The following is a 23,611-nucleotide window of genomic DNA, read 5'->3' as shown; positions in this document are numbered from 1 at the left end:
AAATCATAATCTCAATTTTACAAATACAAACTAAAAATAAGATTATTTATTATAGGCAGAAGACAAAGTTGTAACTCTCCACTTAATCATAATTTCAATAATAAAATTAATAAATTAAAGTAAACATTTGCTTATCTATCTTTACTTCTTATTCTAAAATTAGTTTAATAGCCTCGGTATGATTTATCCATATATAATCACATCCAACTAAGTAAATGCAAACACCACGTAAAATAATGGACCAAATCAATTTGTCTATTTTTGCAAACATTTTCCAGCTAGGACCAATCCCATATCCAAAAAAATTTATATTTGTAGACGGTGAAATTGCATTTTATATAATTAATATACTTTTATCCAGAAACTACAAGAAGGGCAGACACCCCAAAATAAAAAAATTTTTAATCTAAAATATCAATTTTGATGCGGTAAAATCCATCACTCACTCACAAAAATCTTACGACTTCATGCTATATATAGTTGATAGCATCAAAGCCTTTCTTGGAAAACCACTCAACTTTTCTTCAATGGCTGCTTCCTTTCCTGGTCCGCACTATTCTGATCATACTAATTTCTCCACTGAATTTTTCAGCTTCCCGTTCCCGATTCCGGCTTCTTTCACTGACAACTTGATCGGTGAAGAATCCTCAAATATGTCAAGCAATAATGCAGGAATCAATTATAAACATCCATCAATGAACTCATCATGTGACATGAATTCTCCAGTATCGGTGGCATCATTTCCTGAGACATTTGGGGTTTCAGACTGCATGGCCGGTCCTGAATCATCAGAATTTGGGATGGATTTTCGTGGTATTGCTGCGTGTAATTACAAGCACCAGATATTTGAGCCAGGAGAAGAGTTCATGCTCTGGCCCCCTTGTCACATGGCTGCTTCTCGGGTATATTTCTATACTAGTTATTTTTCTTACGGTACATACACTAGTGATTCACAATTAATTTCACACATTTTCATGCTTTCACACATTTTCATGCCTCCAAGAAAATCTTGTTCAACAATACGATCTTGGTTCTTGTTTTTTTTTTTGGCATTTCACTTTGTCAGCAGATATTGTTATTTAAGCAACAGATAAAATTGATTTGCTATGTATTTGAAAGTTCTGTTCCCACAGTGTGAATGTGACGAGGGTGAGTGTTGTGTGTATCAGAATGTAGGTGTTGTGTGTAGGTGTTGTAACACCCATGACAACATGCAGTGGAAATTATAGTTTAACAAACTAACAAACAACTTGAATGATAACAATACGAGATACGAGAGATAAATTATGCATAAGTATAAAATACTTGTGCGGTGCCTCAGGGCAAAATAATTCACTAGAAAAACTTGTAAGTTTACAAAAAAACCAATACTAGTGAAAGAATAAAATAACTCCCTTATTAAGGCGAGTAACAAATTGCATCCTAAACCTCTAACAAACCGTATAACCAAAATACATAGGATGCATCAACTGAGAAGTAAAAAAGTCTTCAAAAATCAGCGCACTAATCACAACAGTGATTAGGTGTTGTCTTCAGATTTTGTCAGCACTTCGAAGCAACACTTTATCAACGACGCGAGATTACTTCAATCAGAAAACCTTTCTTCGTACGAATGCGTCTCTATCTCTCTCGCACTGTATCTTCTTCTCTCCTTTATACTTTTTCCCTTTTTTTCTTGTTAAACATAGAAAGCAATTTCATTCGGAAACAAACTCTTTTTCATATCTTAAAGATTATATCATATCTTAAGGATATTAGTTCATTAAATCATATCTTGAAGATATTATTAGTCATATAAATCTACACGAGATCATAGTCTAGAAAGGCAAAACATAAAAGATATTTTAAAAGGAAAGTAATTAAAAAAGAAAATATATCAAAAAATAAAATTCCTTTCAGTATTAAATGTCGTCGCTAAAACTAAAAATAATCATCAACGAGTGTGACACGTTCGCATAAACTCTTGTGCGTCCTTCACGGCAAGCATATGTTGAAGGCATGTCTTAATCTGTTGAAACTGTTTGTTCCAGAACCTCGAGCTTATTATAGGTGGCACAAGTAGCTTTCAGTTTTACATATTTGTATACTTGTATTGTATGTAGTTAAAGCCAATATAAAGCACGCATGTCATGGAAGATCAGCTATAATCAATATACATAAATATATTAATTAAAATACCATGGTAGGTACTACATTCAAAATTCAATAAAATTACTCATTGATATTGCTAGGGAATACAAACCAAACGAGAAGCAAGAGTTGAAGAAAGCTCAGTCAAGGTTGGAAGATATTCTGCTGAAGAAAGAAAAAGTCGAATTTGTAGATACTTACAGAAAAAGAACCAGAGAAATTTTAAAAAGAGAATCAAGGTACTTAATTAATTTTATCACCTTAAGTCAATAGCTAAACGATGCTATAAATATTACCCTTATACAAATGTATATATGTTTATGCAGTATGCATGTCGCAAAACCCTAGCAGATAAGCGTGTCCGAGTCTGTGGAAGATTCGCCAAGAACAATAAATCCCGTGATAATGAAAATGCATTAACAGAGAATACAAGTGATCGGTATTGTTATGATTCGCTTGATGAACAATCTATCCAGGTAGGGTTTTTGAAATTGTGGCGATATATAGTTCTCAATTGTTCACAAGTCTTTAATTAAATGTTACTAATGAATTAACATATCATAATGTGTGTATTAATTCTCAGATGAAATATGAGGAGGACGATTGGTTGGAAGATGCTGTGGCGAGTCTTGCATATTTGCCTTACATATCTGGCTGAGGCTTTCTTATCCTACCTAATTTCCATTTTTATGTTGCTCATTTCATCAACCAACTGAATTGGATGTCTTTCATGTCGATTACTATATATATTTTAACGAATTTTTAGGTCATTGGTCATGTAAGAACTTAACATAGCAGATGTAACTCTCAAAAGCTGCGTCTTGTTTTTTTGTACAAAAGTCATTTTCTAATGTATTCGAGCATCGAACTAGTGATAAGGACTGATGATTTTGGTAGTTATTTTCTCAATTCCTTTTTGGTGCATATTTATCGACGAATTCTTGGATATATATTCAAGCTATCATTCAAAGTGGGCTAAGCAAGCCCTTGAAACATGACCTAATCCTAGCCATTTGGATCATTTTGCATTTATAGTACATAATTACGTACCCTAGAATTCGAACGAAAATATAAGAAACAGCAAATACAATTTCCTAACATAAACCATACAGCTGAATGAATTCGTCCGATGATGGGACACTGAAACTACTTTTGAAAGTGGACTTGATATTTTCATTTCATTCTATTAATGGAAAAATATTAGTTATATCTAATCAAGCTGTAACCTTTAAAAAATGACTTTAATAAGGTAGCGTTAACGAGTGTCCATGTCAAATTTAAATTTCCGTGCCTAAACTGTTCTCACTTTCAAAGTGGGGCAAGCATAACACCTAACTTTTAGTAATCAAAACAAAGAGTGCCATTGTGATTTGTGTGTGTATATATATCTATATATGATCACTTGATGATAAAATTCTTGTATCGAGAATCAACATACACAGGGCATGGCTATTGCATATCCCAGACCCAAAATAATCTATCCAAGGATGCTAGTTTTGTGGACGATCTTATAATGGCCGGCGGCTCACTAGCGACTAGTGGATTTGAAAAATTCACTTGAAAATATGTCAGCTTCTCTCTTTTCAATCCTCTTAATTTGATCATGCATGGCTCACTAACAAGTAGAAATGTGAATGGGTGTCACAAGCAAGCATTCTCTCAAGCGTAAGAAAGGCGCACCAATTAAACTGAAGTGACTGCAACATCTATCTTTATCATTCGGTAAAGTAAATCCACCGCTTTAGTATAAATCACTCATGTACATGGAAACACAAGCAGTGTTGTGCACCATATATTATATTCCATATCCAGGTTTAACGTTATTTCCCCATATAGACTTGAGATTTCATTACATTTCAACTAGCGATTTCCTTTTTTCATTGGTAGATTTAATTTGTTCCATAATTTCAGTTTGGAAAAGATTGCTCCTGGTAAATGGAGGACGAGTGAAGTCATTTTCAGTGCAACAGCACAATCATTACAGATATCAATGAGGAGAAGCACCCGCAAATGGGATTCCCATAATTGTCCTTTGAAACGAGGGAGTGTAAAATCCAAGATTTCGATTCTTGATCGTGATAGTATTTGTAATTTTAGATTGGATAATATCAGGTTGAACTCAAGAATTTGAATAATATCGTGTATATTTTTCTGAATTTGAGATGTACAGAAATACCCGGATAAAGATTTAAGCAAGAAGATAACTCAATCTTGGAACTAAAAATCTTGAGGATTTTAGAATGGAATTTTCGAAAATAATAGATAAAGGGAAAAGTCTACGCGATAAATGCAGTCGTGGGAAATATTTAAAAGTTCAACTACCAAGATTTTAGTAAAATAATCCAAATCTTATTTGTGGAAAAATACCAATAATTTTGGATTTAAGTAAGCAAATTTATGGGATTTAAGAAATATAATTTTTATTATTTTAGGAAGTCAAAAATCTACCGAATATTGGGAATTAGACACAAAAGTCGAAATTTTGCAGACTGGGCAAGGCATAATTTCGAAAATTATCCCTGAAAAATATACATAGATTTCGAAATTTAGGATAAAGAATAAATGTAGATTTGATCACGATTTAGATGGAGATTTGATTCAAATTTAAACGTGATTTGATATACGATCAGGATAGCAGCCAACTCCTATAAATAAGAGGGCTCAGTGTCTCGAAAATCACACCATTTTTTCTCCATATTTTCAAGTTCTCCTCCCCTAGTTCCTTAGGATTTTCGAGCACAGCGAAGCGCTGCCGCAGTCCAGCCACCGGAGTTTACACGTTTTTCTCATCAAGATTCAAGGTAAGTGGGTTTTTGTTATACTATAAATTGCACACTTGTTCTTCGTAAGTGGGCTTTTGTTATGTATATATATTCTTTCGTAAGTGAGTTTTTGTTTGCCACACTTGTTCTTTGAAGTGGGCTTGTGTTTAAAGAAATTATAATTTGTGTACGAATCTCCCTTCAGTTTTTGAAAGTTCGTTCGAGCATAATTCCTTGTTCATGATATGATTTTTTTAAGATTTGTCAAGTTATTATGTTCAAAGCACTGTTAGGATTTGATTGGATATGGGAAAGGATTTCCGAACTATGACCCTTATACGGTGGGATGGTAACCGTTGTACGGCCTCACTCCATAGAGGATTAACATATTGGACATGGCCTCACTCCTTAGAGGATTACCATATAGGAGACTGATATCAGGAAACCATGGAAATGAGATGACTTTCAGTGCTAATCAAATGTGTTATATGAGTATGTTAAACAAGTATGATATACGAGTATGATATGTGATGAAATGTTATGATTATGAAGTATGAGTATTCGTTATGATTCAAGTTACGATATGCTATGTAAAATTTGAATTCAAGTATATGTATATGTTGTTTCATGTCTCGAACGGCCCCCACTTGCTGAGTATTTTCCAAAATACTCACCTCTTACTTCCTCTCCACCCAGATAAGAACGAAGAGCAAATGGATGAAGATGAGCAAGAGAAATTTTGGGGATGGTAGAAGATCCCGAGTTATTCCAGAAGTTTTAAGTTTTAGTTTATGTTTATCGCTTCCGCACTATTTAAAACATATTTAATCAGTTTATTTTTGTATTTGAGTTGTAAAGACGTTTTTTGTTGATTATGAGAAATAAACTGGTTTTGGTATATACTGTACTACGAGGCTTGTTGTTTGACGATTATGTGATTGTTGAGCAATGCCGATGTCGACTAACCCCGGTCTCGGGGCGTGACAGGGAGGGTCAAGTTGCCACTTGGAACAAATTCTGGTGGATATAGGATGCCATATTCAGGAGGAGTTTCAACGTGTTTAATTTACAGACAATATGATAGAATTTTCTCGTAACTTAGGGTAATTGTTTCCACAAATGAAAAGACGGATGTAAAATAAATCTTACGAGGAAAAAAATAGATGTTAGGAGAACTATCAAAATCTCCCAATTATAGCTAGCTTCACAAGAAATTGAGGAGAAGATACTGATAATGTGAGAACCGAGATTTTTCAAGGATATAATTAGCAATTGTGGACCTTGTAAGGAAATTTAAGAGCTTAGGATCTTGGATTATGGTATGAAGTGGAAAATATATTAGAAATCCTTGTAATAGAAATTTTATTATTTAGTCAATCAAATGAGGACCTAGACTTGCAAATCTCGAAAATATGGGAAGAAGATTTACAAGGTTGTAATATCTAGAAGATTGAAGCATCTTATGGCAAACAAATTTTCGAAAATCCTACAAGGATATATGCCTAATGATTTTTATGGTTAGATACTTTAATTATTGGAAACTATATCACCAAGATTGACTCAAAAATCCCTTAATCTAGCATCAAGATTTTCGAGCCAAGCCATGAGGGAAAATCAAGGATTAAAATCTCTCAACTTTGGTAGCTCAATTTTTCGAAAATGGCAAGAAGGATTAGAGTCAAAATTATGAGATTGGCATGGTTTTTGGTAAGGATTTGAGCACCAAAATTAACTCCACCCTCCTCCCCTATAAATAGTGCATCAACCCCACTCTTTCTACACCACAATCTCGAAATTCCCTAGCTGCATATTTTCGAATTCTAGCAGCCTCTCCCTAGCGAAGCTCTGTCCAATTATCGTCACAAAAATCAGCCTAAAAATCGAGTCGAAGCACCGTCAAGTGTAGAGCAAGGAGCGATCCATCCCGAAGCAAGCAACCTACGTTTTTAGCATTCAAATATACTGTAAGTGGGCTATTTTAAAAATCAAAATTTCGGTTTATGCATGGGTGATTTTTCGAAATTTTTAAAAGAAAATAAATAAATAGTCGAGTACAATTTTCTTCTACTTCTTGCATTGTCATACGATTTTAAACGCACTGTGAGGAGTCAACCGTATATGGGTGGGAATCCCAACCATGACGTACCCTTACGCGGTGGGGGACATAACCGCTATACGGCCTCGCCCCCTTAGAGGAGTAAAAATTAGGGACTGACGTCAGTAAACCATAGAAGGTCGATAAATTGCAGTGCTTGATATATGTTTATGCATGTGGTACGAAAATGTTATGCAAGTCATATGATTAATTCGAAATTTTACATGTTGATTTATATTGTGCTCGATATCCCCCACTTGCTGAGTATTCCCAAATACTCACCCCTTACCACCTTCCCAGATAAGTCGTCCGAAGAACAGGTTGAGGACGAAGAGTCCGAACAGTTTTGGGGATGGTGATCCACGCGACCAGTACTAGTAGTAGTATAGTTCGAATTTATGATTTAATAAGTTGTAAGACGTTTCCGCACTTAATTCTGTCATTTGTTGATTTTCGGATGTAAAAGACAATGGTTTATTTCGTTTGAATTTATGATATAAACTGGTTTGGTTTATACTGTGCTACGAGAAGGCTTGTCGTTTTAATTTGTGTGATTGTAAACGACGCCGGTGTCAACTCCGAGTTTCGGGGCGTGATAGATAAGTTCCGAAGATTTCCGAACTGATAAAATAATCAACTGAGTTAAACCTTTTCTCTCAAACTTACAGCATAATATTGGCACAATGGGAGGGTGTGGGTTGGGAAATGACTATTACATCTTTGTCCTAAGTATCGGCTTTTAAATGAATAGGGGAGAGGCGAAAATCCACAAGAAAATATGTTGTAATGAATAAGTTTGTGAGACTGTAAGATGCTAGTTGTTTGTGTTTAAGCCATTCTCTTTACCTCATGGCTTAACACGAACAAATAGTGGAAAGTCTCGTCTCCGAGCTCTACATGGCCTTTAAGACTCGAAAATTTTTCAACTTCAGTATATGCCAAACCAAGTTAGATTAAGGTAATATTTGCAAATGTTCCAAAAAAAATTATTATGAACTTTTTGTTTTTTAAAAAATTGTTTATTTAAGCTTGTGCAATCACTATATAAGACAAAGGGAAAATAGTTTTCTTTGTCAATTAAATTCTCCAATTTTGGGATTTGTCTACTAAATTTTTAGATGTTGGTTTTGGTATACTAAAAATTTAATTTTCAGTTATTTTGGTCAAATAGTTGATATAGCACCGGAAAATGCTGATGTTACAATAAAAAATTAAAAATTATTGTAGTAAAATCAACATTGAACTAAATTGACCAAAACTCAAAATTGAATGAGTTAATAGAAAAAAAAAACACTTTTCTTTCGAACTAGTATAACAATAATCCGTCAAAGATCTCTTGACCTAGAAGCATGGTGATTGGTGAGAGACCAAGATCCATGAGATCTTGGATTCAAATCTTACTTAGGTAGATAGTTAGGTTGTTTAGACAGATAAAAATCTCCAAACGCTTTCTATAAAAAAAAATATATAATCCAAAAGACAGGGAAAAAATTAATGCCAGAAGTATGAGAGTCTGGCCCATGCTTCAGAAAGCGAACAATGTAATAACTGTTCCTTGTTCAATTCGACTACCTAGTTGGTAACCGAAAGGGCGGGTTAATACCCATTTTCGTCCTTCTAGTTCATCACTTATCCCATTTTAGTCCTTAATCATTGTTGACTGCTTATTTAGTACTTAATGTATTTAAATTGATCCGGAATTGGTCCCTGCCGTCACGAAGTCGTTAGTATTAACGTTGACCAGAGCATGTGCTTCTCACGTGATCTTGTTTTTGTATGCCAGTCGATTTCTCCCCAAATCAGACTTCCCATTCTCACGAAAGACCTAAATCCCCAAATCAAGGAATCGTAATTCGAAAGCCACGTCGAAGAGGAAGAAAAATCTGCAATTCCAGATTCGATATACTACTACATCTGCAATGGTGATGGCTTTTCATATTTTTTAATTTTTCTGCTGTCGGTTCGCGATTAATGTGTTTGTAGGTGTTAGATTTTGTGATATTTTTTGTCATTTTGAAGTTGATATTATTTGATCTTTAATCGTTCATGGAATATTTACGTATGTACTGTTTTAGATTACTGTGAGGGAAATTGGGTTAGTGTGTATTTCGAAGTTGGGTTAGTGTGTATTCGAATTACTCTAAGCATTGTGATGTATTCGAATTTCTGCAGCAGAGTAATAGCATGTTTAATGTTTTAGTGTGTATTTTTGTATGCAAATTCTTTTGAAATTTTGAAATTCTTATATATTGTAGGGAAAAACATATGTTGTATTTGTTGGAAGAAAACCCGGTGTTTACGACACTTGGGAGGAGTATGCCTAACACAAAATCTATTTTCAGCGTTTGGGAATATTTCCCTCGCATCTAAAATCATGCTGTTGAAACACTCACACATGTTGTTAAGAAGTATATCACATTTCGGCATGGTGCTAAAGTATGCCTTGGACCAGTGTTGTTCAGGTTTTTTAGCCAACCATATGTAAGCATCTTGATTAATCTTCTTTAACTCTTCCATCCGCCTTTTGAACTCTTCCACTCTTGTCGCCCTAGCGGCTGCCCAAACAGCATTTTTTATCGCCACACCTCTGAATCCATCAGATTTCATGTTGGTGTATAGATGCCTAACACAAAATCTATTTTCAGCGTTTGGAAACAAAGTCTCAAATGCAGGAATCAAGCCTTTTTGCTTATCAGACATGAAGGTCCAACCATCTTGATTCTCGAAGCCAATATCGTTATCCAACAACCGCAGAAACCACATCCAACTATCCTTTGTTTCTCCTTCCACCAATGCATACGCAATAGGAAAAATGTTGTTATTCGGATCTAGGCCAACTGCAGTCAACAATTGTCCACCACTACTGGTTTTCAAAAAACATCCATCAACTCCAACCAGAGGTCTACAAGACTCTTTAAAACCTTCTTTACAGGCCGAAAAACACACATACATCCTCTGAAATCTTGGCCCATCATCTTCACCAGTCAGTTTCAGAATGACAGAAGCACCTTCATCAGACCTTTTCAATTCAGCACAATAATTTCTTATTCGGCTAAATTGTTCCGCTATGCTGCCCTCAACTAGCTTCAATGCTTTTTTACGCCCCAGATAAGCTTGTTTGTATGTGAGGGACACATTCAAAGTAGATTTAACATCTTCTCTAAACTCTTTCGTACCTAACTTGGGATTTGATTTCAATTTATTCACGAAAGTTTCACCTAACCAGCTTGATTTGATGTTTCTGTTCTTCACATTCCAATAACAGTTTTTGTGCTCAGAATCGAAAGTCTTTATCTGCCAGCAACTGTCCTTACTCATTGGTGACACATGAATAACCCATTTACATCCTTCATTTTTGCACACACCTCGAAGCCTACTTTTGTCATTCTTCACAAAGTTAACTACCATCCCTCGTCTAATACAATGACTTTCTATTGCAAACTTTGCCTCTTTTTTGGAATCAAATATCATGCCAAGCTTCAAGTCAGGATTTTCCGAATGTTCATACATTTCGAATTTCTGTGAATCTTCCTCTTCAGAAGCAAATGTACTCTCTAACTCATCAATTTCTGCACAATCATCATCTCCTTCACCACCTTGCATTCTCTCAAACCATTCATTGGAAATAGCACCATCAATTACTAAATTTTTCCCCTTTCCCTTATAATTTGCTTCTTCTTCGAAATCAAAATCACTATCGTTAAATTCTACATCATCTTCAACATTCATTCCAACCCTTGTACTCGGTTCAACTTCATTCGGTTGATCTAAAACGCATGATGCATCTATCTGATTGATTGAAACACATTCATCATGTTCGATATAAATTTCCACTTCGTAATTTTTGGGGACATTGTTCCTGATTTCAACCACATCAGCATCACTTTCCAAATATCTACCATCGGTCAAATATGTACCGATTTTGTGCCAAAATCTGAACCTATCTTTGTCCATGCATCCTACTTCCTTAGCATATCCCCATAGTTCAATCAACCCTATCTTATCCATGTCCACAAAATCAAAGAATTCAGTACTCCCACCTTCGTACACTTTCGTCTTGCGATTGGTAACCATTGAACCATTGTAGTTCAATTTAATTGTAACAAGAGTGGGTTCTCTCATCCAACCTAACAAACATAATATTAACATCATGTAAATGTGATTAATCTTAAAAAAAATTATCCACAGAGTCATCACATTAAAAGATAAAACATTACCGTAATTCGGGGTGAATTCAAGCGAAAATTTACTTCTTCGAGCCATTACAGCCTACCACTTTAGCGAATGTACCTATAATTTATTTCGAAAAAAATCAGCTAACTTGAAAAGTTTGAGTCAGAAAACAGAAGAAATAAATCAAGGACAGCTTGCTTACCAATTACACGAAGAATGCTTTCATTTCGGGGTGAAAGATTGCCATTACCGTCTCCAAGCATTCGCACTTCCCTTTACTGCCATCGTTTTATTTGGGGATTTAGTGTTGGCGTAGGGGTAATGGCAAGTACACTGATTTGGGGAGGAAACCTTGATTTGGGGATTTAGGTCTTTCGTGAGGATGGGAAGTCTGATTTGGGGAGAAATCGACTGGCATACAAAAACAAGATCACGTGAGAAGCACATGCTCTGGTCAACGTTAATACTAACGATTTCGTGACGGCAGGGACCAATTCCGGATCAATTTAAATACATTAAGTACTAAATAAGCAGTCAACAATGATTAAGGACTAAAATGGGATAAGTGATGAACTAGAAGGACGAAAATGGGTATTAACCCCCGAAAGGGCAATAATATATCATACAGCTAATATATGAAGCACAAATAATGAGATTCTTTAACAAATTTTTTGATTTCTTTCGGCTGGGAAAAACATTTGTGCGTGCTACTGTTTGCGTTGGTCGATGGTCAAATCATTATTTAGAAGTGCAAACAAATTATACCACCAAAGGCAGAGCACTCATACCGTAAAGACATTTAATCAGAAGCAAGTACGTACTTTCTAGAAAAGGAAAAAATTGTTGGGACATCGTATTCTCGCATCCAAGACGCAGCGGAAGTTTAAAAATTTTGTTCTTGGGCGTCGTGTGTTTAAAAAACATTCATAGGGTGTTTAGAGTCATACCTTTGCGTATTAAACGCTGGACTCCAAACTATTCTGGTTTTTAAGCGGAGATAGCCCCTCTTGTAAATCCCTACGAACGGCTCTTCAAATTTGATCGCCTAATTAGGTCCACGATCAGAAACTTTGTTCCTCGCTTGGATTGCACTAGAAATCACAAATGATTTATGCGTTGAGATTGTAGCTTCCGAATTTCCAAAATCCGGAGACGAATCGGCGCGATGGTAGAAGAAGGGAGTTGGCCGAAACCTTTCCAATCAAATTGTAAAGTGGCCGTGAGTTCCATGATTCAAAATCATGGGTTTTTGGCTAATTTATTCTTAATCAACCATTAAGAAATATTATAGATTCTTAATCTATAATTAAAACAAATCTAATTTGTTTTGGCCAACAATTTTCTCCCAATCCCCATGAGGTGGCCGAGAGCTTATTGGCAAAGGTAGGAAAGTTTTTTCTTTTTTTTTTTTTTTTCAATTTTGTGTGCAAAATTAGGGTTAGTAATTATGAGTCCTTGTGGTATATATATAGAGTGAGATTCCTAATCTCATTAGGAGTCCCTCTGCCACAAGGACTCTAATAATTTGATTATATTAGAAACTCACATATAGTTAATATATAATGTATTTATTAATCTTTAATAATACATGATATAATAATATCATATACACATATTTTATATCATCATATAAAATATATACATGTATATGTATATTAAATTAAATAACTATTATTTAATTTATAAACTAACACATTGTTTAATTTAATTCTAGACTCTTCTAGAATATTTATGGGAATTTGTGCATGTTAGTAGTCACCACTACTAGCACAATCATTTAATTAATAAATTCCAAATTCACTAAAAAATTGATTCCGAACTCATCATAACCCCGATCGACGATCCGAGAGCGCCGATGTAACAAGGATACAAATCTTGTTCATATAATGAAAATCGAAAATTTCGAAGATCAAAATTTTCATTTACCAAATTTAGAACTTACCATATATGGCAGCTGCCAGTTTTAGTGAACTCCTTCACAAAATAGGCAGTTCCACTCACCTTCCTTATTTAGCAATCATGTTAACTTCCATTTCTTCATCCTATGGAATCATCTCATAAACTCTTTTATAAACTTCCTGTTTGATCTCCATCAAACTATAGTCGCCAAATTCCAACTCCTTGAAATTTGACTATCTCAATGGGAACACATAATCCGATACTTGTGTCCCTCAATGATTCAGGAATACAGCTAACCGTGGGTTCACATCTCCATGTGATTCAGAATAACATTTATTCTTATTCGGGTTTACCCTAGTTAACCTCATTCTTTTCATCAACTCCTTGATCAAGAATGTCAGAACTCATTTCTGATTGCACCCATCGGATCATGGTAAGAGCGTTTAGTAGCATCGCCCCATGATCCCCTAGGTATCACTGATAGTGCCTGCAAGAACCTTTAGTCATGGTTAGCGTACAGTACGGTCCCTTCAACACATATATCCCGATCGAATCTGCAACCATTGGTATATCGAGAGTTGCATATGAATTCGATTACGATGTGATTTATCTTTGAGTAATAATAGTGACATGATATGTGCAACTAGGAAAACACCTTTCCCTAAAGCACATTTCTTGCTCTGGCCAGAGACTCCTTGCACTATTAACTCATCAGATCACATAGGATATCTTTACACGTAGGCGAACGGTGAATACCCGACTACAATGCATTTGCTCCTATGTATTTCGAAACTACACCCAACCTCGCCACCTGATGACCCTCGATGGAGTCGGTAAACGGATCAAAGTGCATGCTAGTACGTATAGTCCCTGCATTGTCTCGGGTCAAAGGACTAATGGTGTACAACCATAACTTCGGACTATTCTACTCGATAAGTGGGAACCACTTGGATAGTCCGAGGGAGGGTTGTTCAGTGCATCATCATATGATCACTCATCTGTGTGAATGGACATGTTCATGTCCTTGCCAATGAAACATGGCGTTTACATCACAGATGCTAGTCTCGAGCTCGAGCGACCTTTATCCTTCTTTTAGGCGGCTGATTCGACTAAGAACCTGTTTAGAATATACGGCACTCTTCCTAATGAGTTTCATGATCTTACGTGGAGTCGCAGACCTCATGGTACCTATTGTATATTCAAGGATTTTATCTATGCAGCTTGCATGGGTATACAGATAAAGTATAATGCCATAATCGAATAAAATCATAAAATATTATTAAAATAAAGATTGTTTTACATTAGAGTCAATAAAGCCCTAGCCACAAGTTGGCTTGCCGGGCACCTACTCTAACAAAAATTACCTCAAAGTCTCGTACCTTTCTCTTGGCCAAAGATCACATAAAATAATCCTCGACGTCTCTACTGTGATTTATATTATCCTTTTCTATTACAGCTTCCCGAGCCCGACTTGGCTCGTGTACTCCCTTAATCAGGATTATGATATTATTTTACAAAAAATGTTGTTTCAAAACTTAAACATAGATTTGCATCACAACATACTAACAATAATAAACCCTTTTTGCAAATTGCAATAGTGCTTATGTACCATGACTACTTTAGGAAGATTCCAAGCACCCTGAAACGAAACAAATAGGAAAAGTTTTTCAGCAACAGGGGATCATCATCTGCAAATAACCATGCAGATATTCCTTGTACAATTAAAATTTACAAATTAATCCACCACTACACATGCAATGTTGGCCAAAAATTTATACAAATTTCCTCCTGCCCCAGACATAATATTTTTCCAGCCAAATCCCACTAAGTGCAACGGTGCAAGTTTCTTGAAGGGAAGATTCCTTGGTTCCAAGGGCGGAGCCAGGAATATGGCTCCGTCCGGACTAGAATTTTAATCTATAGAATTTTTAATAATTTTTAATTTATATACCCGGGCTAAATCATATTATTCTAAAATTATCAAAATTTTCCTATAATTTTTTTCACAAAAAAATTGGACCACCCGGGCTAAAGCCCGGGTACAAGCATGAGTACCTCCGCCCCTGCTTGGTTCCACACAATGGTTTCACAAAGTCAATGAAATCTTTAATCGATTTTCTTATTTGTTGAATCTTAGCCTAGTAAATTAATCCTCAGTTGACTATGAACTTGTATGCAATAAAAATATAACAAATCAATATGACAGTGACCTCTCTAAATTTGACTCCACTATGGTTTAGTGTAGATTGGTCCCCTCAAATGTGAAATATCTATCTGTTCTAAGATGCAAAATTTCAAACTCACGTGACAGGTTTTTATGTCTTAATAGACTGGTTCCACCATAAGACGCCTCGTCCAATTGCGATCCCGAACAGTGGAGACGAGCGTTGTTTGTGACCAATATTCTATACATGATCACTAGGCTCCAATCTTATTACTAAGCATGAGCAGTAACAATCAATTGTGATTTTTCCTGTTACTGTTGATACACAAGAGTTGGTTTGAGTTTAAACTAAAACTGAATTGAACGAAAAAATTTGCGGAAGAATAATAATTTGATTATTGCATGAAAATAGACTATGACAATGTTTTCTTAACAGGACAGAATAAGTAATCCAAAAATGGTAACATCAACGCGGGTCTTTTCCATCTCCCAGAAACAATAAAAGAAACCATTCTTAAAACATATAATGTATAGTTTGGGCAACGGATTGTATTACGAATTTACGATGATAAGTGAGAAATCGTTGCAGGAACAGGCACAAGGTGAATCAGTTTGATATTGGGCCTTTTGCACCCACAGGAATTTCATTCAAGAGTGATGAAATCTCGGGCCCAAGATAAGCCGACCAATTCTTAATACAATAATGATAATGATATAAATACATGAGTAGGTCTCGTCTGAGACCGTCTTACGGATCCTAATCTGTGAGACGGGCCAAACCTATCAATATTCACAATAAAAAGTAATACTCTTAGTATAAAAAATAATATTTTTTTCATGGATGACCCAAATAAGAGATCTGTCTCACAAATATGACCCGAGAGACCGTGTCACACAAGTTTTTGTCATAATATATTATGCCTAACATACCATCTCTGCATTCTTCTTTCATTCAACTTTCAGCTCAATTTTTGCGGCCAAAGTATATGACAATATAAATTTACTGAATATCTTACAGAATTTTACATTTCAGAATTCAAATCTCAGGCTCAACACATTGGAATGTGATTATTACCCGATTGGGTTTGGGGACCCGATATGTTATGTTAAACAATGTATTTTTTTAAGGTTTCAGACTTTTGTTTAGTTACTAAAAAGGAAATACAAATATTGACAAATATCTCCTTTAACATTTTTGTATTTGAAAAGGGATATAAAACATAAGGAAATTTTGGGTACCTCTAGTAATTGAATAGTCATCGAGGTCTTTATCTTTGAAAAATAGACGAGTGTGGAAAATTTTCTAAAGCATTAACTATTAGAAGAACTTGTAAACATGAGAGGAAAATGGTTTCCTAGCATTTCAATTTTTTTGACGCATAGACTACGGATTTCGAGTTTCATTCCATAAATAAATGCTTTGGAAAAATATTAATTGATTTTGTCCCACTGCGTGATAAAAAGTCTTGCACGAGATTTGTTCAATGATTTCTTTGTCCAATACCACTTTCCCACCCGTCTGCTTACACGTAAACGCCAACATGTTATTTGGCTCCAAATACACATTTATTTGAAATTATAGGGTTCATAAAATATTTTAGAAACTTTTGAGTCTACTAGTATGTCGAAAAACTCTATATATACTAAGCATGAAAAGGAAATTTGTTTTCTAGATCTGAGATGGCTTTAAAAACCGTTTCTACCGAGGACACCAAATTTCTTGCCTCTTTTGCCCTTTTAAGAGAGGCTAAGAAAGAGAATCAAACCCACCGAAATTTATGGGCCTATTCCTTTCACGTTTTCTCTCTTTTCTGATCAACCCATGATTTCTTTTCCAAATTTCCACCACGCTCATGGCAGATAAGTTTGTGATGCTCACGTTTTCCTCTTTTCTACTCAACTCACAATTTCTTCTCCAAATTTCCACCACGCTTAGATATTGAAACAGGTTAGTTTGTGAATGTTTTCCCTCAATCTCTCCTGTTGTTGTCGGTTTTGATTTACGAATTATTTTACAGGCCAGATCGGGAAATAGGTAGTTGTAAATTTTTGTTTCTCTTCTTCTTCTTGGAACCAAATTGAACTCGAATGAACACAAATTGAGTTTTTGATAAGTCGAATTTGTTTTTGTATTTTTTTTTTTACAGAAAATCATCTACATCGTTTATGGACGTTCATGCTTTTAATTTAGCAACGGGAAATATTTGTTAGTTATTTTGTGCATTCGTGTCTCGATGCAGTTCTGTTTTTTTTCCTCCTGATTTTGATATGAATGTCAACATAAATTTTGCATCGAGAAGTTGTTCGTTTCCTTCTCTGTCAACCAAAAACATGGCTTTGATGCAAAATCAAAACATGGAAACGAACAACTTCTCGATGCAACATTTGAATTCGAATGGTACCCTTCATGTGTTTTGGTTTATTCTTGAAGATCACTCATCACGTCAGTCAAGTGTATATTCACTTCTGATCTCTTTTTCTTGCTAATTCTCGAGCCATTTCTCTCATTTCCTCCGGTGATGGAGGCCGTGGCGCTTCAGGAGGGTACACGACATATTGACGCTTCACAATAAATCAACAACATGATTTAGAAAGCTTAACAAAGAATAATGTGTGTTGAATTTCATATAGCTAGATGAGAAAATAAAATCATAGCAAGACAAATGCTAAAGAATTATGTGACTTACATTACATGCTTGACAAAATTAAGCCTGCAAACACATTGAACCACTGGCTAAGACAGTCTAAACTGAGCTCAGTTGACGTCAAGCTCGAGTGCTTGTCGAGAACTTGAACTCAAGAATCAAGATACTCTTTTAAAATAATCATTTTACCCAAAATTGACATGATTGAGGGTATTGGTAACTAAGTTGATAAAAACCGATGGATATTTCAACAATATGCTGCCAAAACTCAAACTAGATAGATTCTCGAACAAACTTGAGTTATTTGAAAATACTGGACTTGAGCTCGAATACTGAATTACTTTTCATTGACTTAATTGACTCCCTTACGTCACTATCTTAAAAAGGCTTTATCCAAAATAGAACCTGGTTCAAGCAATTATTGCGTCACGTAAAATAACAATGCACGAAAAACATATACAAGTATTAGCCAACAATGTCTCACTCCGCCATGGCATAATTGTTTTTGAAACAAACCGAATTTCAGGATTCTACACCAAATCAGTATAGCTTTAGCTGCTACATATGTTGAGATAATGGCTGAGTTTAGCCAAATTAAAGTAGAATAAAAAAATTTCGCTGCAAACAATTATTTGTCTTCCCCTACTAACTTCTCATTTGATTTTGCATATGCATTCAGAAATCACCATAAATGTGGATTGTTTTACATTTTTACATCATTTTATGGATAAAAACACTTCTCCGAGGTGGTTCTGTGGCCTATGGACACTCATAGCAAAAATGCAAAACACCTTTCTCCCACTTTTGCTTATATATGTACAACAATATAACCTTCACCAAAACTACATGGTAAAGAATAATAATAACTCAAAAAAGTGGCACGAAGATTATTTCCTCAAATTGAAAACTATATTTGATTAGCTTCAGATCGTTATAGTGGGCAACACCATCATGTTTTCCAGATACAGAAAGCTATTTTTGGTTTGCTAGAAAGCACCAAACTATTTCTATCCAGTACTCTTCCCAATCGGATGTAAAATGTTCCAGGTATTCAATCTATTTTGTACTCTTTATACAGAGGAAGCTAAATCATTTATGCTAGAAACCATAAAACTCTTCCTACCACATTTGTTGCAAACTTTTCAGAAGCCAAGTAAAACATCAGTCATATTTTATCTGAAATTCAACCACCATGAACCATCTGGCAGTTTTGCTCTTTAAATATAGAGCAAGTAGCCTCATTTATGCTAAAGCTACAATTTTTGTTCAATTTTGATACAATTTGAATATGCTGCTTCGAGTAGTGTTTTGACTCCAAGAATTCAAGTAAGAAGAAAAATAGCAGAGAAGGGGGGAAAGGGCGGAAGAACACGGAGAACCAAGAGACAGGAGAGGAGCCAAGAGAAAGAAACAAACTAATAATTCTTATTTCTATTCGTTCCAAATATAACAAACAGTACATGCATATATCGCTATTAAGGACTCTTAACAAACTACTAATCATACACATTTCATCAAATTGCATTATCAATTATCATTGTCAATACTATAATAACCAAATATTCATATGTTACATTTGTCATTTGAGAAATAACTATTGTTATCTCGATACACACACATTTGCAAGCAATGCAAGTCAATACCCAAAGAAACACCAAGAACCTAGAAACTGAAAAATGTAAACTTGCAACATGCAACATATATAGTTGCCTACCATCTCAACTTCCATGGTAATAATTTTTAAAAAAATAAAAAAATTTTGCCCCATTCCCACCCCTAAAACTTTATAATCTAAAACTTCTATGCATTTTTAGGCCCTTATTATAAACCTCACGAACCTGATACAATTTTCAAAAGGCTGATTCAAGTCCCAACAAATAACAGCATTAAAAAAAATCCCTTCTCTCGGAGTTCTATTTCAGAACATGAAACGGAATTTTGTCAAATCAACTTACATGAAATTTCAACCTAAACAACATGTATGACTTTGTTCATGATCTCGTACACTACGAGTAGTAACTGAGGTAATTATATATACCAATCACAAACTGAAGCTAAAAAACCGTAACATAACACACGGGTCGGGTCACCTTAAAGTATTAACTTGAATAACCAGAACGAATACCCTCACAACTCGTTTCAGAAAACAAAACTTCCCAATTACCTCCAACAATTTATTGAACTCTCCAGTTAAGCAAGAAAGAAGATATTTAAAAAGCAATAAAACAAAAAAAATCTTACCTTTCCCATGAATTTCTGGAGATTCTTGGCGTTGTTGGCGTAGAAATACATTAGCCCAATCGGAACTGTGACATATACTGCGAATTTCGCTATTTCTAAAATTCCCTTTGAAGTTCCCAAAGACGACATTGTAGTGAACTTCTTTTTATCAAAATTTAAAGTGATCGGAGAGATCTCTCAAAATAGGGGACTAGGAATTAGTACGATTCTTCCAGACTCCAGAGCACATAACCCCTGTGTAATATGGCGACGGTATCTAATAAAAATCGCAGCTGATGTGCACGAAGATATTAAATTTACGCAAAAATAATGTATTAAATTTACGCAAATAATCAAACTACTACGCAAAAAATAAAATCATGTATTAAATTCACGTAAAAAACAAGCTTCACCTGATGTTGTCCGATGGCAAATCACACCGAGTAGCAAATCTACAAAATAAGTACGTAATAGTTAGTATAAAATTAAAAATCGAAACTTCGAAAAATTAATAGAGATTCATTACTACCAGGCGAAAATTGAGTGAGATTTACGCGAACCTCCTCGGTATATATAGAATCATAGCGATGACATATTATTTAACCATCGGCGACGGTTATTATTAAACCGTCGCCGTTTAGATCGGCGACGGTTTAGAATTAACCGTCGCAATATTTTGCCACGGGTTGTAGTACCGTCGCTTCTAAATCGGCGACGGTTTACTATAAACCGTGACTGTTAGAAAAGCGACGGTTTTATGACACCGTCGCTTATTTTGATTAGCGGATAAACCGTCGCAATGATAGCGACCGTTTATGTTAAACAGTCGCTATATTAACAACGGGTATGGTTAAACTGTCGCTAAAAGAGCGACGGGCTTGCTAAAAGAGCGACGGGTTTGTTAAACTGTCGCTATTGTAGCGACAGTTTATTAAGAACCGTTGCGAAAATAGCAACGGTAAGTTATGCACCGTGGCTAAAAAAGCGACGGGTATTATTAAAACGTCGCTTTTTTATTTAGCGACGGTTTTTTGTCGAACCGTCGCTATTCGATCCGTTTTTTTGTAGTGAGAGTTTAATATCATTTTCGATTAACATAGATGTTAAAGATCGAAACTTTGACTTAAATCCACCTAAAAGCTAGTTTTTAAGAAGAGAGAATTGTATAAGTTCATATATACAACTTTCAAGAATTTAATTTAGCAAACATGAAATAACACACCTCCTTTGTTATTCAATTTCATATGCATAACCCTAAAAAAATTAATCTAATTGGTACGAGACATCTAACAATTGACCATCACCACGTTAAAAAGCTGAGCAGTGGCCAAATAATCTTTGCCGAGAATAAGTAGAAGTCAAACTTGATGTTCTGACTGAAGTAGACTAGAGAGTTTAATATCAATTTCATCGTTTTCATTTCTACAAGAACTAAACCATTTTGGGAAAAATTATATTTTTTTGTTACTTTTTTTTATTTAAAACTATTATTTTGGGGAAAAACACAATTTTTTTTTATTATCATGGATCTGCTCTCGAATTCGAAGATTTGGAATATCAGATCACCCGTTTATATTTTCAATAAAATCCTCTGAGCTTGGATATTATTGAGGAAGCGATTACCTAGGAAGAAACGAAGACCATTTCATGTCCAAAAAAAAAGACTTTAATTTGGCGGGCCCGGAAGTTAGCTACAAGTCAGCACTCGTGACCCGACCAAATTAAATGGTAGGGAACACCTATTCAAAGCTTCCCATAAACATTTTGTATACATATCAAGAAGATTGATGTTCTTCTTGTTTCAAGGCATGAGATTCGCCGGAACCCCGTTTACAGCGAAAATTCAACCTGATCATTAAAGGTAGAACAAGTGAAGTACTATGACAGCAAATCTTTAAAAATACTGATTATCACATATATGTACAAGTTATGGCAGTGGAAAACATTGGCAGCCTAGCTAATTGCAAAGAAGAAGAAGATGTTCTGCTTCCGGGATTCAGATTTCATCCAACAGATGCAGAGCTTGTGGGATTTTATCTTCAAAGGAAAGTCCAAAACAGATCCTTAAGTATCGAACTCATCAAACAGGTTGACATCTACAAGTACGATCCATGGGATCTTCCTCGTAAGTATATATTGATCGTGTCATGTATTCGTAACCAAAGTTTTTTCTTTCTTTTATCGTTATATTTATCATCATCGTTCCAGATTTGTTTTTGTTATCGTTTGATCCATAGTAGTTGTCAGGTTCGTGAGTGTGCGTTGCAAAAAACCACATATTCTCAATTATGTGTCAATTATGTGCTTCTATTTTATTAGTGGAAGCTTTGAATAGGTTTTTAGCGATATATTACTGGGAAAAATAATAACAACTTCATCAATGGAGTTACAAGTCGGGGAAGATGAATGAAACATATGGATGCATGGAATTGATAACCTGCTACTACATTCAACATGGGTTCAAAATTGTGTGGTTATTCTTTTTGGTTTCAAATTTTTGATTATTATTCAGGTTTTTTTGGCCTGATATGAAGCAATTGTTTGATATTCAGAATTCAACATTAATGTCGGGGACAAGGAGTGGTACTTCTTCTGCAGAAGAGGGAGAAAATACAGGAATAGCATTAGACCCAATAGAGTAACAGGTTCGGGGTTCTGGAAAGCAACAGGAATCGATAAACCAATATACTCTTCCGGCCGTGATTGCATAATTGGGCTGAAGAAATCCCTCGTGTACTACCTTGGAAGCGCCGGTAAAGGCACCAATACTAACTGGATGATGCACGAGTTCCGCCTCCCGTCCGGCCCCGACCCCAAAATCCATAGATCAAATAGCCTGGATTATAAAACCAATATTGCTGATCAAGAAGCTGTAAGAAACTCAAAATTCAATTTGCTCTCTTTTACTAATGCATTAGTCGACCCGGTATAACGAAATCGAATTTGATTGAATTTGCAGGAGGTTTGGACCCTGTGTCGAATTATAAAACGAGACAATTCATACAGGAAGCTCACTGTACCAGATTGGAGAGAAGTGACATCTGCAAACAGACCAAGTATGGATCCATCAATGGATGGGAGCTCCAAAACATGCAGCATGGAGTTTTCTGATAAAAACAACAGCTACATTAACATCAGTTTCACTACTTCAGTTCGCAGGAATGAAGTCGAGAAGAAACCGTATTTGCATGAAGATCAACAGTTTCCTTCCCAGTTCAGCTCAACATCGATAAAATCTCAGGCCCCCGCGGATTCCATTACCAACTCTTCAAGCTCTATGTGTAGTGACATTAATGAGTTGATAAACGATACCGATGACTGGCAGGATCTTCAGTCCTTCGTAGATTATTCTTCTTTTTCTCCACTTATGAATCCCTTTTATTTGTAAGCTTCATTTTACGTTGTATACACACCATTTTCAAGAACAGACATATTCGTACGATATATCTATACTGTATATAAAGTATGAAAATTTTAATGGATAAGAACGTAGAACTCTTACTTATTTCGTAAATCAGACTAA

At 35.3% G+C, this 23,611-nt stretch overlaps 4 protein-coding genes and 2 long non-coding RNA genes across 8 annotated transcripts; 3 read left to right on the top strand and 3 right to left on the bottom strand.

Annotated features, from left to right (window-relative positions):
* The first annotated feature begins 523 nt into the window (after positions 1-523).
* On the top strand, positions 524-2,998 carry LOC140812884 (uncharacterized). The gene is made up of 4 exons (XM_073171259.1): positions 524-902; positions 2,232-2,369; positions 2,457-2,606; positions 2,714-2,998. Exons 1-4 carry the CDS (start codon positions 528-530, stop codon positions 2,786-2,788), a joined length of 738 nt encoding a protein of 245 aa, XP_073027360.1. The 5' UTR covers positions 524-527; the 3' UTR covers positions 2,789-2,998.
* Positions 2,999-3,573: 575 nt separating this feature from the next.
* On the top strand, positions 3,574-5,330 carry LOC140812763 (uncharacterized). The gene is made up of 2 exons (XR_012113746.1): positions 3,574-3,852; positions 4,042-5,330. It is a non-coding gene; the product is annotated as an uncharacterized lncRNA (long non-coding RNA).
* A 2,485-nt stretch (positions 5,331-7,815) lies between these two features.
* LOC140811346 (uncharacterized) lies at positions 7,816-10,716 on the bottom strand. Its single transcript, XM_073169197.1, has 2 exons — positions 9,381-10,716; positions 7,816-7,913 (listed from the first exon to the last, which is right to left on the bottom strand). Exons 1-2 carry the CDS (start codon positions 10,714-10,716, stop codon positions 7,816-7,818), a joined length of 1,434 nt encoding a protein of 477 aa, XP_073025298.1.
* A 78-nt stretch (positions 10,717-10,794) lies between these two features.
* LOC140813312 (uncharacterized) lies at positions 10,795-11,756 on the bottom strand. Its single transcript, XR_012113881.1, has 3 exons — positions 11,363-11,756; positions 11,205-11,277; positions 10,795-11,114 (listed from the first exon to the last, which is right to left on the bottom strand). It is a non-coding gene; the product is annotated as an uncharacterized lncRNA (long non-coding RNA).
* A 5,841-nt stretch (positions 11,757-17,597) lies between these two features.
* Positions 17,598-20,632, bottom strand: LOC140813116 (uncharacterized). Of its 3 annotated transcripts, none has more exons than XM_073171550.1 (4): positions 20,618-20,632; positions 20,502-20,540; positions 20,110-20,343; positions 17,598-17,785 (listed from the first exon to the last, which is right to left on the bottom strand). In XM_073171550.1, the coding sequence occupies exons 3-4, from the start codon at positions 20,236-20,238 to the stop codon at positions 17,684-17,686; spliced, it is 231 nt and encodes a 76-aa protein (XP_073027651.1). In that variant the 5' UTR covers positions 20,239-20,343; positions 20,502-20,540; positions 20,618-20,632; the 3' UTR covers positions 17,598-17,683. The 3 variants fall into 3 exon arrangements, 2 of the variants coding, with proteins under 2 accessions (XP_073027651.1, XP_073027650.1); XR_012113835.1 differs by having other exon boundaries at positions 17,599-17,785; positions 20,110-20,381; XM_073171549.1 differs by lacking the exon at positions 20,618-20,632 and having other exon boundaries at positions 20,110-20,381.
* Positions 20,633-21,856: 1,224 nt separating this feature from the next.
* Positions 21,857-23,562, top strand: LOC140812065 (transcription factor JUNGBRUNNEN 1-like). Its single transcript, XM_073170246.1, has 4 exons — positions 21,857-21,949; positions 22,016-22,213; positions 22,641-22,960; positions 23,048-23,562. Exons 2-4 carry the CDS (start codon positions 22,018-22,020, stop codon positions 23,474-23,476), a joined length of 945 nt encoding a protein of 314 aa, XP_073026347.1. The 5' UTR covers positions 21,857-21,949; positions 22,016-22,017; the 3' UTR covers positions 23,477-23,562.
* Positions 23,563-23,611: the final 49 nt, after the last annotated feature.

The sequence above is a fragment of the Primulina eburnea genome, chromosome 14 (genome assembly GCF_022965805.1).
Source record: "Primulina eburnea isolate SZY01 chromosome 14, ASM2296580v1, whole genome shotgun sequence".
NCBI classification, from domain to species: Eukaryota; Viridiplantae; Streptophyta; class Magnoliopsida; order Lamiales; family Gesneriaceae; genus Primulina; species Primulina eburnea.
The sequence above is the reverse complement of the archived record's forward strand: the minus strand, read 5'-3'. Positions and strand labels throughout refer to the sequence as shown.

What these genes read in the sequence shown, in the direction of transcription:
- LOC140812884 (XM_073171259.1), top strand. Translation starts at nt 528, where the DNA reads ATGGCTGCTTCCTTTCCTGGTCCGCACTATTCTGATCATACTAATTTC. An exon ending in GTCACATGGCTGCTTCTCGG is followed by an intron (nt 903 to 2,231) that starts GTATATTTCTAT and finishes TGATATTGCTAG; the next exon opens with GGAATACAAACCAAACGAGA. An exon ending in TTGATGAACAATCTATCCAG is followed by an intron (nt 2,607 to 2,713) that starts GTAGGGTTTTTG and finishes ATTAATTCTCAG; the next exon opens with ATGAAATATGAGGAGGACGA.
- LOC140811346 (XM_073169197.1), bottom strand. Translation starts at nt 10,716, where the DNA reads ATGAATGTTGAAGATGATGTAGAATTTAACGATAGTGATTTTGATTTC. An exon ending in TATACTTCTTAACAACATGT is followed by an intron (nt 7,914 to 9,380) that starts GTGAGTGTTTCA and finishes CATATACTGAAG; the next exon opens with TTGAAAAATTTTCGAGTCTT.
- LOC140813116 (XM_073171550.1), bottom strand. Translation starts at nt 20,238, where the DNA reads ATGTCGTCTTTGGGAACTTCAAAGGGAATTTTAGAAATAGCGAAATTC. An exon ending in TCCAGAAATTCATGGGAAAG is followed by an intron (nt 17,786 to 20,109) that starts GTAAGATTTTTT and finishes TTTATTGTGAAG; the next exon opens with CGTCAATATGTCGTGTACCC.
- LOC140812065 (XM_073170246.1), top strand. Translation starts at nt 22,018, where the DNA reads ATGGCAGTGGAAAACATTGGCAGCCTAGCTAATTGCAAAGAAGAAGAA. An exon ending in CGATCCATGGGATCTTCCTC is followed by an intron (nt 22,214 to 22,640) that starts GTAAGTATATAT and finishes TTTGATATTCAG; the next exon opens with AATTCAACATTAATGTCGGG. An exon ending in ATATTGCTGATCAAGAAGCT is followed by an intron (nt 22,961 to 23,047) that starts GTAAGAAACTCA and finishes TTGAATTTGCAG; the next exon opens with GAGGTTTGGACCCTGTGTCG.